General features: G+C 39.3%; 1 protein-coding gene across 1 annotated transcript in view; it reads right to left on the reverse strand.

Moving 5' to 3' along the window:
* Nucleotides 1-18675, reverse strand: part of TSGA10 (testis specific 10) — a 39759-nt gene that overhangs the window by 18221 nt on the left and 2863 nt on the right. Inside the window, 7 exon segments of the mRNA XM_074572564.1 lie at nt 907-1058; nt 3494-3571; nt 3739-3912; nt 4260-4415; nt 4868-5068; nt 6834-6899; nt 7621-7822. Coding sequence (XP_074428665.1) covers nt 907-1058; nt 3494-3571; nt 3739-3912; nt 4260-4415; nt 4868-5068; nt 6834-6899; nt 7621-7822 — 1029 coding nt within the window.

Here is an 18675-nt window from a genome sequence, read left to right on the forward strand (position 1 = left end):
ATGTTATTTTAGAAATAACAGTATCCTTAGAAAGGCATTGTGAGCCAGCACAATATTGCACACTAGCACCCAGCATTCTCACCAATCAAAATCCAATAAAAAAAAATACAACATCCATGCGTCAACTACACCAGTCACTTGTAAGGACACATAAGTTTAGGAGAGTGTTTGCCTAACTGAATTATATTTAAGGAAATACAAGAGGAAAAAGTCACAGTATCTTCCCTTGCAGTCTGTTCACCCTGTAGCCTAGTTCAGGCTGTGATATAGTCCTCCTCATCTCTCTTCACACGTCCTTGATCTTTCCCTCCAGTCAGTAAATTATCCGTTTTTATCTTGCACTCACTGACCTACGCTTTCTTCCCTAAAGGGTTCAATTGAGTCTAGTCTCACTACATGCTTCTGAACATGGTTAAGAACTCCAGTTGAGCAGCAGGCCATAAACCCTATGCAAGGCTTCAGTTTTATTTCTTCTCATGAAAAAGCTCCAAGACTAGGAAAAGGATGTCTGAAACTAACTACACGTCACATTCATTAGTTTATGTGTGTTTGCTTGCCTCTATAGAACCAATAAAAAATGAAAAAAAAAAATATTTTTAAATCATACGCAATTTACCAAAAACATCAATCCCTGTAGCTTCTAATAGAAAACTCCTAACTCAAAATCAGAGTGAATTTTACTTTTTCACTGAAGATGGTTTTCAGCATATCATAATATCAACAAGCCAAGAACATTTACATATAAATAGGCAATGAGGAAAACAATTTCGTTCCAAAAAGAAGGATGGCTCATAAGAGCAACCATCATAAATTCCTTTCCCTTTGAGATATATAACAGTTATGAAAACCAATGAACACAGGCTGATGGTACTCGTCAAAATAATGCAATTATATACTTTTACTTACCCAAGTGAAGCATATTCAGCTTCCTGTCGTCTCAGCTCAGTTTCAGAGTCCAGTGCTCTTCTTGCCAATCTTTTCATCTCAGTTTCCAGAGAATCAATGGAATCTTTCATTAGTGCCACTTTGGACATCTGTTCTAACCGTTCACTATCAAACTATAATTAAACATTAAAAGCTGAAAAAAGCTGATTTACACATAGAATTTCTCCTATTAGATCAAATTCTACTCTGTTTTTAGCACAAATCTTTACTGAAGGAGAAATGTCCAAGTACATCATTTACTCAGGGCCTGACTCCAGGTCTACTGAAGGTAATTGGCAAAGAGCTAAAATGCGATCTTCACTTCCTTTGAAGGACAATCAATTTCCTGTCTCTCAGATCTCTGGGAATATTTTCATTTATTAATGTAAATTTTAGGTTGGTAATTATGCCCAAGGGCAAAAACGTTTGGCATTGGTCAACACTAAAAGTTTTCAGTGCAAAATAACATAACAGAAAACATTATGAGCATGTAAAGGGAGAAATCCCAGTTTGGGATACAAAACTACCAATGATGGCTTTAGGCCTCTACTAAGTTATATAGCTATGCGGAGAACTGCATAGAGAAATCACTCTATAACACTTGCATAAAGCACTATATGACCAAGTTACCACCATGAGGCCTTTAGGTCTGTACCTAGAACAAAGAACAGGTCCAAAACCTCTTGCACAGACTGCAGCAAAGCTAGTTTGAAATCTCTAATTTAAAGAAAGATGTGTGTCTTTATTAAAATGCTTACACTTAACATTCAAAGCACTGTCCTTTCTAAGTTATTTGAAACAGCTCTTTTAAGGTAAAAAATTCTCACCTCATCCCTCTCCTCATTTACTGATTCTTTCAGTACTAATTCATGTGTTACTATAATCAAAGATCAGACTTCTACAGAGCAAGTCAGTAAGCCTCTGGTACGCAGTGACTTTTTCAATACTAATGCCATAAATTTCATATTGATGTATTGCCCTCAAAGGGTACCAAATGAACTGAAGAAATAAGATGACGTACCTAAAACAGGACTATTCCCAATATTCACCACACATCATATGTCAAGCATGTAATTAAAGTTAATTTACTACTCGGAGTACTCAGAGCTATTTAAGGCTACAGTGTTTTCTTCATCAGAGATGCACTCAATTTAATATTATGATCCTTGGAACTATACTTATAAGCTTGGTAGGATTTAAAGGCTGAAGAGGAAAAAGAAAATTAACCAGAATTTATAACCACAAGGTCTAGAAGGAAGATACACTACAGAAATCAGTTTTAATCCATTTAAAAAATCAAGTTCTACCAAGACTGTAAGTATATTTAAGATTTGTATTCATTTTATGAATGTTTAAATTTTCTGTTTTAGTGCCGTATGCAATTAGCAAACAATTGCACACACAAGATGCTTAAACCGTATTAAATAGGACTTGCCAGAACAGTACAATGCCATTTGGCTTTGGAGCATCAGGTCCTAATGATATAGAATCACAAGATAATTCGCATTGGAATGGACTCCAAGAGGTCTCTCCAGTCTAAACTCCTGCTCAAAGCAGGGCCAGCTCTGAGGTCGGGTGGTTCAGGGCTTTGTCCAGTCTTGAAGTCTCCAAGGTTGGAGACTGCTCGACTGTCCTCATGGGAAATAAGTATTTCCACGTATTCAGCCTGAACCATTCTCGTTTCAGCTGATGCCCATTGTTGCTCATCCTTCCACCATGCACCGCTGTGAAAAGCCTGTTTCTGTCTTCTTGATTAGTATTGGTAGGCAGGACTCAAGTCTCCCTTAAGCCACCTCTACTCCAGACGGAACAAGCCCTCTTCCACCAGCCTCCTCTCATAGAGAAAATGTTTCAGCCCCAAGTATCACGGGAGCTCTCCATTAAACTCACTCCAATTTGGCAATGTCTTTCTTGTACCATGGTGGCAAAACTGGATGCAGTATTCCAGATATGGTCTAATGAGTGCTCAATAAAGGGGGACAATCACTTCTCTTGAGCTACTGGATGTGTCCTGTTCACTCTCAGCCTTCTTTGACACCATGGCACACTGCTGGCTTATGCAAATTCAGAACTTGGCATTCATCCTTGTTGGACTTTATAAGGTTTCTGTTGTCCATTCTTCCTACCTGGTCCCTGCGGATGACAGCCATGCTCTTGAGAAGATCAACAGTTTTCCCTAATTTGGTGTCATCTGCAAACTTTATGAGCATAGGTTCTGTTATCTCCTTCAGGGGACAAACAGGACAGGCCTCAGAACAAACACCTGTGGTGCTCCACATCAACACTCTCCAGGACAAGCATTATTAACTGTTACCTGATAAGACTGACCATCCAATGAAATTTTCCCCCATCTAGCTGCCCACCTATCCAGACTGTAACATCCAAACCTGCATACAAGAACACTGTGGGCAACAGTGTCAAAAGCCTTTCTACAGTCTTGGTAAATAACATCCACTACTCTCAGCCTATTTTCTCCTGATAGAAAGCAGTCAGGTTAGTCCTGCAGGATTAACTATGAACATCACCTGTATTACATTCACAATTCCATAAATAATTATTTCCGTCTTACATTTTTAATAGTAGTTTCTAGCTCTTCAATTCTCTGTTCCAAATGAGCCTTTTCATTAAACGCAGTCTCTTGGGAAATCTGTATCAAATAACAACAAAAAAAGCCATACAGAACAGGTCTCAACTCACCACAGACATGTAATGCAATTAACTCTCAGGATTAGAACAGAAATCTTTAGCAACTTTTAATTTACACTACTAAGTAGTTTTCATGTTAAAACAGCCTGGGGGTGTGTGGAATCAAACCTTTAACTGCTCTCTAAGGCTATCGCGTTCTGTAGTCATCCTTCGGTAATCTGACAGTGCTGTATCCCTTTCTGTCTCCACATGTCTTAACATAGCTTGAGCTGTCAGAGTACTTCTACGAGTTCTGGGGCATTTGATAACTTCCTGACGAAGTCGGGAAATCTCTTCCTGGGCCTGTTTTTTTTAAAAAAGCAGCACAACAGAAATATGGAATAGATAATGTATTACTGTGGCATATGGCCGGTAATGCAAAGCATCCCAGAAACCGTGCAATATCGAAGATGAAGTAATGATTTGTGCGTATATTCTTTGATTCAGGAAAGCATTCTTAATTCAGGACAGCACTTACAAACTTGTATTTAACTGACAGATTCAAATCGCGGAATTTCAGTAACTTTTTTTTCTATTTTTTTAAAAAAATGCTTTGCAATTTTTTTCTTTTTTACACAAAAACAAAAATAGGATTTTTTTCTTGCACATCATGTTATTTTAATTAATTGTACAAATATAAATAAAATTACCCGTTCATAAAGACTGACAATTTTGTCTCTCTCAGCTGTTAAAACTTTGAAGTTACCCTGAATTTCTGCCACACGGCGCTCAAGTTTTTTCAGTGTTGACTTCAGTTCTTCACGTTCTCTCAATACTTTCAAAAATTCTGCATCAGAACTCACTCCCTTAAAGAATAAGGTGATATAAGGTTAAGTAGAGAAACAAAACAATGTAAATTACTACATCTGGTTTGGAAATGTCTAGAAAAGATTTAATAAGCCTTCAACCTACTAACCTCTGGACAGTCAAGGCTGTACATATATTTTCCTTAGTATCAGAGATCAGATATACATACTATTTTCTAAAATACACATTTATTTGAGTAGCAAATGTCTCTCATAAATGCTATTGACAATCATGTTAATAATTACTTAAAGTGATATACATGCATGCAATGTAAAGCAGCAGTTAAGCTCACATTATTTGCCCACTCCCACCTTATGCATCCCTCTGTTTATAATCTGTTTATAATGTTTGTCTGTCTTTCTGGTAATTACGCCTTTGGTAATTAAGCATAAGATAAACCAGTATTTTTAAAAATGCATTCCTCTTCTTCCAAAGTGTTTTCCAAGCTCACCTGGACGGATAAAATTTTTTTTGACATGCTGCCACAAGTAGAAGTTCACTGAGGACTTGAAAATGTGTTTCTAAATACCATCAGCAAATTCTCAGCCTCACTTTTATAGTATTCTCTGTCCTATTCCAGTGTCTTAATAAAGGTATCAAGCCTTGAAGGTGACTTCCCTTGCTTTATTTGAGCTTCTGTTTGTAAAATAACCTGCACGTGCAAAAAAGACAGAATTCATTCACTGAAATAGAACTTTTGTAATGAATGATACTTTGGTGTAAAACAGATAAACACTCTCTTCAAAATGAAGATGATGCAGATATCTAACTAAAATAAATATCTATTTAATACTTTAAAGTAACTTCTGAATTTTCTCATCTTTGTTATATTGCAGAATATGTCTTAGTGTCCATCTAAAACGTATCTAACAGGACAGAAAAGAACATAAAAGCTAAATGCTAATAAACTTGGAATACATCTGTTCAAAACTAAGAAGAACAATTAAGTAGATTTGTATTGGAATATCTAATGATTTTTTAAATATGAAAGAAATTACGCCACTATGTTTGCTTAAGATCCATGAAAGGTGAATTTTTGAAATGGAATAAAGTAATGTCAAATGAGAAGGCTCCAGGGAGACCCTAGAGCAGCCTTTCAGTACCTGAAGGGGGCCTACAGAACAGATGGGGAGGGACTCTTTATGAGAGAGTGTAGCGACAGGATGAGGGGTAATGGTTTTAAACTGAAAGAGGAGAAATTTAGATTAGGTATTAGGAAGAAATTCTTTACTGTGAGGGTGGTGAAGCACTGGAACAGGTTGCCCAGAGAAGCTGTGGACGCCCCATCCCTGGAAGTGTTCAAGGCCAGGCTGGATGGGGCTTTGAGCAGCCTGGTCTGGTGGGAGGTGTCCCTGCCCATGGCAGGGAGGTTGGAACTAGGTGATCTTTAAGGTCCCTTCCAACCCAAACCATTCTATGATTCTATGAGTATAGCGAAATCCAGAAAATGTAGGGGCCTAAAACAGATTCTGGAGATGAACTGAAATTCCAAAGTTCAAAACTGCACACCAAATTCCTCTCCGTTACAATCTATCCGTTGGAAGTACCTGGACTCATGAAAGTTTAAGCACCTAGGGAATACTAAACCCTGCGCATCTATCATTTTTATTAAAACACATGCAGAAGTAGGTCTTTAATAACCCGAAAATTCATAAATTAATCATCTAAATCTATCAGTGAATCTAGCTCTCAAATCCCAACCTTTCTGGCTGAAGGTTCAAGATCTTTCCGGGGTAATTGAGCAGTAAGCTCTACATGGTCAGAGGGTTGGTTTTTTTTCCTAGAGGGGGTTCTTTGCAGGATTGTGTCATAAGCTCGAATATTTTACACAGGAAAGAAAAAAACCCACACCCCCTTCTTGAAATTTGAGACAAATCTTTAAATTACAGTAAGAAATTATTATCTTGAAGACATAAAAAAATTCCCTATCACTATACACTGGAAGCAAGTGAATGAGTCCACCTAATAAATTCAAATGTTGATTTAAATTAGATTTATCACTGGCAAATATTTCTACAATTACAACATTGTATACATTTCAAAATATGCCAATAGTATCGTAACACCTTAAGGAAGATAGAATATTAAGATAAGAATTTTAAAGGAAAAATGTTATTTCCTGCTGTTTTGCAAGCGATTCACAAGGTATTCAAAACAGTTATATGCAATTCTGTAAAAAACTTATTAAGATCCTCAAAAGCCAAATCATTACAGGCTAATTGCAAAACAGAAACAGCTGCCCATCCATGTAGAGGCAGAGAACGACAAATTAAAATGGACATGTTTATCCATTCTATAACTTGGCTATTATGAGTGAAAAAAAAGCAAGTGAAATTCACTTGTACAAGGATTAATTTCATGTGGAAATGACCTGATTTCATAGCTACATATATATTAAGGATACATGTTTAACTCACAGATTTTAGTGTTTTCACCGCGTGTTCTAGCTTCTTTATCTTGTTCTGCTGGTGTTGAATTTGAATCTACCACAAAAAAATTGAGAGCAAGAGATACATTAATTTTTTATAATCATTAGTGCAAATCCAGCATTTTAGCTCAATTGTTCTAGTCCAAAAGAGCATTTTGTACACATTTTCTAGTTTGACCAGGCTGAAAACGTGCTATTTAGAAACAATAAACTTTATCTAGAAGGGAATCAGTTAAAAGTCTTATCTTCAGATGCAGTCCAGGATTAGGAAAAACAGTAACAGTTGAGCTACTCTCAGGTGAGTAAATGAAAAAGAAAGTATGAGATACCTTTTCCCAGAACCATCTTACCAAGAAACTTTTGAAAATAGGGTCAGTTTGACTATACCTATGGGCTAAAGAAATAAGTATGTAGTTACACTAATGGCAAACAAAGAATATACTTTCTCCCATCTGATGACTACTACTAAATCACGTAATTGCACGTGCATAGAATGCAATTTTCCATTATCCTGTGAAATCAGAAGCAATTTGCACTGAAATTACATTCTTTCCAACTGCAAGCATGATTTTAATCCTTGAACCATTCCACACTTGAAAAATACCACAGTGGCCAGAACGTACTCCTTCATCGCAGCAAATATACTTCACAGCAGAGATGAAAGCTAGAAATTCACACCAAAAGGTCCAAAAAAAAACCCCCAAAACAGTTCTCCATAAGATTAGCTAACAACATTAAAATATCACTGCACAATATTAATTCTAATAAGTAGATACCTTTGCTTCCTTAAGCTCCTTATCAGCAGTATTCAACAGCAAGTCTTTTTCCAGCTGCTCAGATAGTTTGCCAATTGCAGCAAGTTCTTTACACAGATGATAATTTTTACAAGTGAACCTACCCACTTGACTTTCAACCATTTGCTTCTTATCAAGCAGCTGTGTGACATGTTGCCTTAGCTCATGTTCATCTTCTTCAGATCTTCAATCTATAAGGAAGAAAGTATTTTAGTTCATCTTCAAGGATTTGCAGTGAGTATTTCATAATAAGAAGTAATGTACGCTTTAAATAAAATCAGTGTATGTTATTCACAAATAAAGAATATGCACACTACTAGCACCATTTTGAAAAGATTAATTTTTAAGGCTTATGGACAATGGAGAATCTGATTCTTAATGTTTATGCTAAAAACTCCCTGAAGCTGGGCTGCCACTACAGTTATTCTCCCATAGTACCGTGAGAAGAAATGTCTCTCCAGGCCTGGTTTCAAGTTTCCAACCTTACTCACTACGGTTCTGTTAGACCTTAGGAATGCCCTTCAATCATCCCCTTTGAGTTTGGCCCATATCCTTCACACATACTTCACAAAGGCCAGCAGAAATGTAGCAGATCAAGTATTAATACTATTTCATCAATAATCAATATAAGTTTAATAATTTTCCTGAAACAATATTGTCTGTTTAACAAAAAATAATTATATGGCCTTTTTGTAAGCAACAAGAAGTTGCAGAAGTTGCTAACTATTTTGGTACTATCAACCTATTGTAAAATCTCAGTCTATAGGAGCATTACTGCCTCACACAGCTTTTCAATTTTCTGAGTCCTCAGATTTCTAAAATCCCAGCGTAATCAAGATATGGATACAGTGTGATGCAGAAACTCCATTGTTTGCACAGGCTGATCCTGTAATGCATGAGAAATCAGTATCGCCGAATACTGAATTCTGTGAGATTCACTTGATTCTAATAGTCAGAGAGTTTTCTTCAGGTTCTACTAGCAGTGCACAGAAATACATTTTGAATTACTTAGACAGACCTGAAAGATGCTTTAAGACAAAAAGCTTTCTGGGTGAGCTCTGTCCTGTGACATTCTGTAGCAGTTAATTTTGCCACTTCTTCTGTTCAACGGGTATACAAACATATTAGGAGAGTCAGTGAAAAAGCTGTGAATTTATTTTCATTGTAATTTTATTTTTACGTTTTCATCAAGCCTGATGCAGCTAATGCCACTGAATTAATAGCAAAGCACAGTCATAAACCTGAAAATGTGATAATTATGGACTAGATGAACGGAAAAGCAGTTAAAAAAACAAAACAAAACACCAAAACCCACAGAGAGCATCCACAAAGGGCAGTCGTGACGGCATTTGTACACCTATGTTTTGGGATTCCTGCACCTTTATTGATTTATAAAATTTGGGGAGAATACAGCTCTGCTATTACTGGACTTTATGTGGTGGAAACAGGAGTGCTAATGAAGGGCAAGGAGGCTACTCTGCTTCTTAATGTACAAACAACACTTAAAATGACAACACTGAAGTCTGAGCCAGGTCTACACCCTCAAGCCTCAAGTAACTGACTACAGCAAAAGTGGTTCTGTTGCTCCATACAGCCAACCTGGATCATATCGTAAGTGTCTTTTCCAACCTAAATGATTCTATGATTTTCCCCCCTCATCTTCTCTTGAATGATCAAGAAAGTTCTGTCAAGCACTCAGAGATACCATATTCAGACCACAAAATGAAGGGTTTCTCACGGAAAGTAAAATTTTAGCGATTTACTCTATTCTATAGAGACATGAATTATAATTTGAGCACCTTAACTAATTACAGCTGTTCTCACAATGCTACATGATGAAAGTGGTCTGCGAGCAGACAAAGCTACTGATTACTTCAGGCTTTATAGACCAAAAACCCAATACTACACTACTGAAAAATACTCGTAGCCATCAAAAATCATAAAGAACAAACAACCTTCACTCCTGTCATGTCATCACATTCTGCTCTAGCTCATGACAGCTTGTTGCAGCAATACAAACTGGGGAGGAGAATGCTAGCATTTAACTTCCGAGGCAAGAAAGGATGCAGAAAAGCATCTTTTTGTATTTTAGCTGTATCAAAATAGAGGGAATACTCAATAATAAGAAATAAGGACATAACTTAAGAATTATCTCCACCCATCAGCATCCTCTCAAATAAGAAGCAAGGCCAGAAACCCTTGTAAATGTTCAAATTCTGTTCAATTCAGCTGAACATAGGGATACGGAGCTAGTTATCATCAATTCAGAGCACTGCCGCTTATGTTTCTTCACAAACCCACAAACACTTTGAAATACAAGAAGGAAGTGAAAGACAGAGCACTCTCCTGCAGCTTTCTCAGAATTAACTATGATAAAGTAGGGTCACTGGAATGATTCCCTCGATGAAAGATGAACGAGCCACAGTGAGACTGGTTGAGTAGCAAACACACCAGTGCCTCATAGTGCTATTCAGTGCCTGGCAGTCTGCTCTTGTTACAATACAGGAAATAGCCCACAGGTCTAACAACAGAAGATAAACATTCAATTAGCTGCCAGCAGGAAGTTATCACCACAGCATGACCACAACAGTTTCTCTCCATGCTCAGATCCAAGAGTTTCAAGGAAATTTAGGGCAGCTGGTTCAGTGAGTTGTTTCCCTACCACATTCAACTTCATCTGAATCAAATCTCGGTCACCAATTATCAGTCTGACCATCAGCCTCCAGGTGTTTTTTAAGCACCAGCATAAGTAATAGCTTTGCTTAGGAGTAAGCTGACTTAATTTTGGGTGTCTACAAAGAGATATTTCTAGAAAGTGATTCCTGTGATCAATTTTACACATTCATCCTGAAATTAATCATGCCCTAGGAGTACCTCTGACAATAAAGACAGCCTAGATTCTCTATTATAGTCATCATCACTGTTGACACGCCAAATTAGGTAAGGTGAATCCCATCCTAATATTCCATTCTCTCTGAAAGAGGCACTCACAACTTTCTCCAGTTAGATGCATTGCCCTAGTCTTTCCAGAAAGGGAAGAGAGCAGATCAGAGTAATTTGCAAGCTATCGGTACCTTTGGTACTTTGCTGAGCATTGAGGACTCAAATTTGCAGACAGAATAGATAGTATTTGCTCACTCACAATATTACTTTTACTCAGCTTGTGAGAAAGAACTTTTTCAAAACTGGTAATATTTATATACCCCACAATAACTATTATTTATGCTTGCCATAAAGTGTTAAGACTTAGCTACGCATTTCACCACCATCCTCCAAACCGCGATAACACAGCCCCCTTGCCACTGGGATGAAACTTCACATTAGGACCACCCTAAGCTTCACACAGCACTAAAGACACTTGCAGCATGACAAAGAGAATTCAGAGTTAGTAAACTTTTTGGACTAAGTTGCCCAAACTACAGAATGACAGAATCATTTATGTTGGAAGGGACCTTTCAGATCATCTAGTCCAACCCTTAACCTAACGCTGCCAAAACCACCACTCAGGCATGTCCCTCAGCATCACATCTACATGTCTTTTAAGTACCTCCAGAGATGGTGATTTGACAACTTCCCCGAGCAGCCTGTTCCAATGTTTGGTAACTCTTTCTGTGAAGAATTTTTTCCTAATATCCATAAGTTGAGGCCATTTACTCTTGTCCTATTGCCTGTTACTTGGGAGAAGAGACCGACCCCCACCTCACTACAGCCTCCTTTCAGGTAGTTACAGAGAGCGATAAGGTCTCCCCTCAGCCTCCTTTTCTCCAGCTAAACCACCCCAGCTCCCTCAGCTGCTCCTCATGAGACTTGTGCTCCAGACCCCTCACCAGCTTCGTTGCCCTTCTCTCGACCCACTCCAGCACCTCAATGTCTATTTTGTGGTGAGGGGCCCAAAACTGAACACAGTATTCGAGGTGGCGCCTCACCAGTACCAAGTACAGGGGGACAAAAATGAGTACAGCGGGACAAAAATCACTGAAAAGCTTGAGTTCCAAGCACCCACACCTCCCTCTTCCCCATCCCACACCGACCCCCGGCCTCACGGAACAACCGGGCTGGGCGTCGAGCCGAGTCCCGCCGGTCTCTACCTCGCGGCGACTCTCCGCTCCCCGCCTCCGGCGGCCCTGGGGAGCGCCGGGAGCTAATGGCGGCTGCCGGGCCCAGGTAAGGCACCTGCTGCTGCTGCTGCTGCCGCCGCGCACGCTGTCCGCCCCAGCCCGACGGGCAGCTCCCGCTCTTCCGGCTGCCTCCCGCCGCGTTCCCTGGGCGCCCGGCAACGCCCGCGGGGCTGAGGGAGACCGGAGGCGGGCAGGGACGGCACTGCGCTGTCGTTTGCCTGCCCCGCGGCGCGCCCCCACCTCCCTGGAGGCCATATCCTCAGCCCTGGATCTCAGCCCTGCAGGCCATCTCCTCAGCCCAGGGGGCGGCCCACCGGCCTCACCGCCAGCAGGCCGCAGCGAGGGGAAGCTCTCCACCAGCGAGAGCGTGGTTGAGGCAGGAGATGGTTCATCTTCCCCCACAGGGAGCTGAGTGAAAGCCTTGGCTGGTCTGGATGGTAGTGAAGAGCCCTAGAAACCCTGACTCCGTCTCTCTCCCTGAAGGAAAAGGTATCCATAACTGTTACATTCCCACAATATTGCCCTTCCCCAGTTCCGTGGGCTGGGAGTCCTGCAGGAGAGAAGCCAAGTGGCCGTGATGGACGTAGCAACTGCTGGCACAGTACCCAGCAGCTTACCTGAAGAGTTCTGTCTAGCAAGCATGCAAGTCTCTCAGTACTTTTATTCTCTTTAATCTTGCTTTCCAAGGTGATCATAACACCTGTTGTCCTTACAGGTGTGTATGACTGAAATGCTAGAGGCAAAACCAAATGAGAGGTTAGAAATAATCCTAAAAAGTAATCAAAAAAAAAAGTACTGTAAAATATTGTACAAAATTATCAGTAACCCCCTTTTTCCATTAATTCTGATATAAATGGAAGAAATTTTTCACTATGAGGGTGGTGAGACACTGGAACAGGTTGCCCAGGGAAGTTGTGGATGCCCCATCCCTGGAAGAGTCCAAGACCAGGTCTGGATGGTCCTACTAGACCAAGACACGGTCTAGTGGGAGGTGTCCCTGCCCATGACAGGGGGGTTGGAAATAGATGATCTTTAAGGTCCTTTCCAACCCAAACCATTCTGTGATTCTATTAAATACTAGTGAGCACTGCCTTCATAGAAATTTTAATTATTTCTCTACTTGCTTTCATCTTGGGAGGTTTCTGAGTGACTCTTACCTATGAAAATTAAACTTTCAGATATGAGGTTTAGGACTTATAACATAGTTTCTCCATAAACATTACCAAAATCAGGAAAAGGTGCTCATATTTCTTTTTGGGTTTAAGTACAAATGAATATTGAGTGATCAGTTGCTGCTGTATCTTTTTGAATGGCTTTTTTGTTGGGGGGCAGGGTGTGAACCTAAGCCAAGCCTCTCTTCAGGTGACATAATGTTCTTTTCAGACTTCTACAGATAAAAGGATGACTTCCTCAAATAAGAATTCAATTCTTCATAGTTATTTGGGGATAGAAACAGGGAGGTGGGTGAATATCACAGATTGGCATACTCTGACATATGCAATAATACATTACGTTGGTTTGAGTGGAATTCTTCAGTTTTAAAGCACCCTTAATTACCTTTAATTCAAACCTCCCTGGCCCATCTGCACACATGCGGCATAGGCCTCACCCTGATTAACCTGAAAGCCTCAGAGAAAGACAGGGAAAGGCAGCAGGAGCAATGCTTACAGGTCAGAAGATTTCAGACACAAAGCCAAGTGCCTTGTCAGTCCAGCCCCAGGAGAGAAGATGGGTATTCTAAAACTGCCACAGCTGATCAGCTGGGACAGACAGTGAGCTCAGGAAGCTTCGCTGAACACCTTTACTGTAATTGAGTTCATCTCTTTCAGAAACTAATAGCCAAGGAGATGCTTTTACAGATGAAAACTCCAGCAAATGCCATACAATCTCTCTGGCTTGACAAGAACAACACAAGTGTTAGATAAGAAAGACATAATCTTGTGAAAATAGCCTTCCTTTAATTAAACCATATCTTCAATCCAAAATCCACCTGATTTGCATATGTGTTTGTAAGATATATATGCCAGTTTTATTGCCCAGAATAAATATTACCTTTAACATTACACTTGTTTCTTGACTGTGTCAAGCATTAGCTTCACACATACGATAAGCCCTAGTCTGAACTCATTCCTGTTTTTTAATGCTAGAACTAACATATTAACTGGTTTACAAACATTGCAAAGTTAAAACATCAAGGTATTACAAGGCTAATGATGCTTTTTTTTTTTAATTCTACTAACAAAACCATATGAAAGAAATTACTTCTTTGTTTTCTTGTACCCCAGGACAGGAGTTCTTATTTACAGCACCCCTAGCTGCACATCTCGTCTTGGAATAGCACAGACAGGGACAAAAAGACTAGTGCCTTTGAAAAAATCGATGTGAAAAGGATAAGGAGGCGTGTGAATCCTGTGACTCCTATTCCCTGCTCACATCTGGCATGGCTATAAACAATCTTTGAAAAGATTGAAAAAAGATTGAAAAAAGATTGAAAGAGGCTGCTCTAGGTAGTCCCAAAGTCAAGCTGAGAAACCCAAGAAACTGTACTCTCTTCCCTGCTAGGCATTAGCACAGATTTTATATTCTGGAGACAGGTTTTTTTGGCAAGCTGCCACTATTAAGCACTCATGGGTAGAGCTCACTTTTTTTGAGATTAGAGTGAGTAATAACTCTGAAATATGATCCTCATCCAAAGACAGAGAAGAAATCAGAAGATTTTAACTTCCAGAAAAGAGCAAGATAAACAAGTTTCTTTCTTCTCCTCATCCTGGATTTCTTATAAGTCTTACATTCTGATTTTGGTAGGGTGGAAATCATCAGAAAAGACTCTGCTTTATCATGTTTATCTCCAAATGAGATGTGAAAAGATAGCATTTCAGGCTTTCATAACTTTACCAAAATTATTCTTCATTAAAAAATAATTTTAGGAGTGAAATTATATGTTTTTAATTGGTTTTGTTCTGGTATGTCTATGGTTTTCTCTAAGTGACGTATGGTGAGTTCTCTCTTGTATGTTAATGCTGGTTAATGTTGTGCAGAGCGGTTGCTTTTTGTGTACAAACAAAGCTTTGTTGATCAAAGTAAGAATGAAATGCACAGGCAGGATTGTTTTCAAAGGCAAAAATAATCATATTTTGCAGATGCATGATTTATACGGTAGTAGTTGAGACATAGGAAATTTGAAAAATCACATTCAGAAAGGTTATTATTTAGATCCACAGAGAATATGGCATTCGTATAGCTTTGCACTACCTCTCCTACATTAACCTCACCCTCCCAAACCTGCAGTTTCCTACATAATGCATCCTCAGTAGGCTGAGTGAAGACAGAAATAAACATGGCACGTACACTTTATCCATTGAGAAAGTATCAGATACCACACCTGGAAATTTGTGACAAATTAGGCCAGATATAGAAACATTATAGTTTGTTCCAAATTACATCGATTGTTGGGGCTAGGGCAGGCATCAAGGAGGTGTTTCTGTCACAGAATGCATGTCCTGTTTAAGGAGTCAGAAGGGCACTAGTCCTGTTAGCCAACATAACATGGCAGAGATGTTTTCTTGTGTTGGTGTTAATTTGGTAGACTTGCCCCTTTCCTGTGTTTCCAGCAGAGAAATCCAAATAATTATTTTAACTTCATTATTAGAGTAGTCACTGAGCTGTCTGATGGGAAATTCAAGCAGTTTACATTGACAGCTATTTGAATACAGTACCATATGAATGCAGAATTGCTGAGCCATCACACTTGAAGCCACAGCAACAGTGTAAGTCTGGCTTACTTAGTGGCCCATGAAAAACAAAGACCTCCAATTGTTACCAGGAGGTCTTTGTTCTAAGGACTGACAGAAAATGGGGGAAAATCTCTCTAAAATGAGTTGGGAGAATGTTACGTTTCTAAAGACTTTTAAAAGGTCAAGATTTATGATGGGAACAGCAGACCTGAGGTGACCAGAGTACCTCTTACTGTGGAAGTCCAGTTGACAAGCTGGATATTTAAAGTCAAATCTAGAAAGGTGTTAGTTGGGTCCGCAGGGAAGAAGATGGAGGCGTTGTTATGACTTTGTTCAACCGCCTTTCTGCTAACACGAGCTGCCTTCTTCCCTCTTGCCCCAGCCACATCTTCATGCGTAATTCAGCTCCTGCTAGAGCAAATGAGGAAAGTAATAAATCCTCTTTAGGCTGCTGCTCGCGGCTCTGTGAAAATTAACATTGGTTAGATTTGGGGTTACTGCACGCAGAGACTGAATCCAGAGTTGCATTTCTGAGAGAAATAACTGGAATAAGTATCCCTAAGGCAGTTTTTGCTGGATCCTACCAAAGACTGACTCTATATTCTGATTTTCTCTGTCATGATCTTCTGCTGGCTTATAATGTAACGTAATCCTGTTTATAAATTCATACTTTTTGCTTATTGACAGAATTAGAAACATTCTGTCTCATTATCTTGCTGCATTTGTCTTCAGCAATAGCCACTTTTCAAGAGAGGTATTTACTGTTGCATGTCTATTATATCCTTCAGCACATCAGAAACAGACCCATGGCTTTTTTACCTGTCCACCTAGTATTCTGCAGACTTTACATTTCTAGCAAGTTCTGGTTCTAATTAAAGGAACAGAATCGCCTTGGTTAGGCCCACAGTTTCCAAGTTGGAAAAACAGAGTCTAACAGCCCACAGTATCTTTTTAGTGACACCCCGTGGCAAAACGACATGTTGCAAATCTCCACATTGGAAACAAATTAGCCCAGCATTTTTGTGTTTTAGCAAGGTCAGGAGTCCCACAAGATGCGTTTCTTTTCCTCCGACCACCGTTAAAGTGCCCAGGTTCACTTTTGCATTCTGCCAACTGCCTCAAAAGTTGATTTTCCAATATTTGGAACACTAAATAAGCACATTTTTATGGACAAATACCATGTGATTTTTATCCTATGCATTACAGAATAGTTCACCCCCATGAACAGTTGTCACCAGTCTAGTTTAGCAACAAGTTATGCCCATTTCAAACTGCTTAAAAGAATTACTTTTTTTTTTTTTTAATGTGACAATACAACATGCCAAGTGCTGGGACACGTCACATCAGGCTCCTTTTAGATTCTGTTTCTCCTACTGATGGCCACCAGCACGCATCTGGTGATGGTTTGTTACTTTTTGCTTGCCCTGCTAGACCCACATATTTCTTTTAAGAGTTTGGTAAAGAACTGTCTTGCTCTCAATGATCCAGTTCTTCAGTAGGAAACAACCCCAAACTCACACTGTTAATGTCTGAAGCCTTTCACTCTTTATCCACCTTCTTTTCCCCTTCACCTTTCAGGGAATATAGCTATTCTAGTACTGCTTCTTCAATCAGGAGGTAAAGGCAATTCAGGCCTCATCATAAACAGTTTTCTTTACTGGTAAAGCAAACATATGAACACCTCGTATCCAAACCCAAATTGCATCCTCAAATAATTTCACTGTTTCACCTAAATTTCGATTTGGTGTTTCTTCCTAAGCCACCTCTTCCTAGAACTACAAAGAAGAAAAATTACCACTAACTGTTTGTCTTCAAGAGGACTAGTCTATGTGAAGTATCACAACCCACTGTCCCACCCTTTTTCTTTATAATTCCTTTGTGTCTTCACACTCCAATATTGAGGAGGAATGAGAAATAAAAGCATGCAAGGTATCCTTTATGAATACATGTACACCAGCGAGAGGTATATAGCACATATTTGCCCATATAGATGCTACTGTGGATAAAAACTTCAACTAGTAGTGCTGAGCGTCGGCCCATGGTGTAAATTTAAATACAGACAACAGCACTTGAAGAACAGTTATAGCTAAGGTCTGGTAGACTTTAAGAATGGCTTAAATCAATGCAAATCTGAAGACAATCTGCTGCATGCAGTACATCTTTAATTATCTAGTCTTCGTCCATTTCCAGCTGGTTACTGGATTATGCTACCAACATTTAGTTTCTGTATCTTCATGAATGGCATGGATAGTTTCTATGTATTTGTCGAGCCTCTGTGCATTTGTGTTAACTCGTTCCGTCTCCCTTTGAACTCACAAGAGCTTCTACCATCCAGAACATCCCATGGTGAGGAACTGCACACTGGGTCTTGCATGAAGAATCATCCGTTTTATCTGTTGTGCATCTGCCTCTTGCTGGCATGACCCGATGCTTCCCAGTTACCGTGTTGGGAGAGGCAGTGAAGATCAATACCAACCTACTTTCTTCAATATCACTTACCACTTTACAATCTCTTCCTATAGGAGGTTTGTTTTGAGGGTTAGTTTGTTGTGGTGGTTTGTTTGTTTGGTTGGTTTTTTTGTTGTTTTTATTTTATTTTATTTTACCAGGCTAGAGAGACTTAACTTACTCAGCTGCACGTTGCACAGCAACTGATCATTCTCACTCCTTCTCAGCCTCCCCCAGCTGCACCATTATTGTTTGAGACAACTTTTCATCTGAAAAAGCCATGAAATTGATTGGTAATGTAAGAAAATATTGCTGTGTTTAATAATAATAATTGGGAAGCTTAGAGGTCATCTTGTATTGCCAAAGCAACTTTTTAACTGAACTTAGCCAATCTCTAATGACTTTTAAGTATTTTCAAAATCTCCTCAAGGTTTATAAACTTTCTTCAAGAATTAAGTTTAAAAAGTCCTTTTTGAAAATAAAAAAAAGTCTTTCCGTAGTGTAGATAAGTGTTTGAAGGTGTCTGAAACGAAATTTCAATTCCTGCTAAAGCCAAAAGAAACCCCAAAGAAACCTCAAACAGTTAACTGAATGGAAGAATGAATTCAACCTCAAAAGAAGAGAGGAGCACTTCTTACCATATAGGCAAGCTGAGAAGAAACCACAGCACCATTATGATTGTAGTAGGTTGCCTGCACAGAAGCTCCAATTTCTAAAAACTTAGCCAATGACAGTAC

The sequence above is a fragment of the Larus michahellis genome, chromosome 1 (genome assembly GCF_964199755.1).
Source record: "Larus michahellis chromosome 1, bLarMic1.1, whole genome shotgun sequence".
Classification (NCBI taxonomy): domain Eukaryota; kingdom Metazoa; phylum Chordata; class Aves; order Charadriiformes; family Laridae; genus Larus; species Larus michahellis.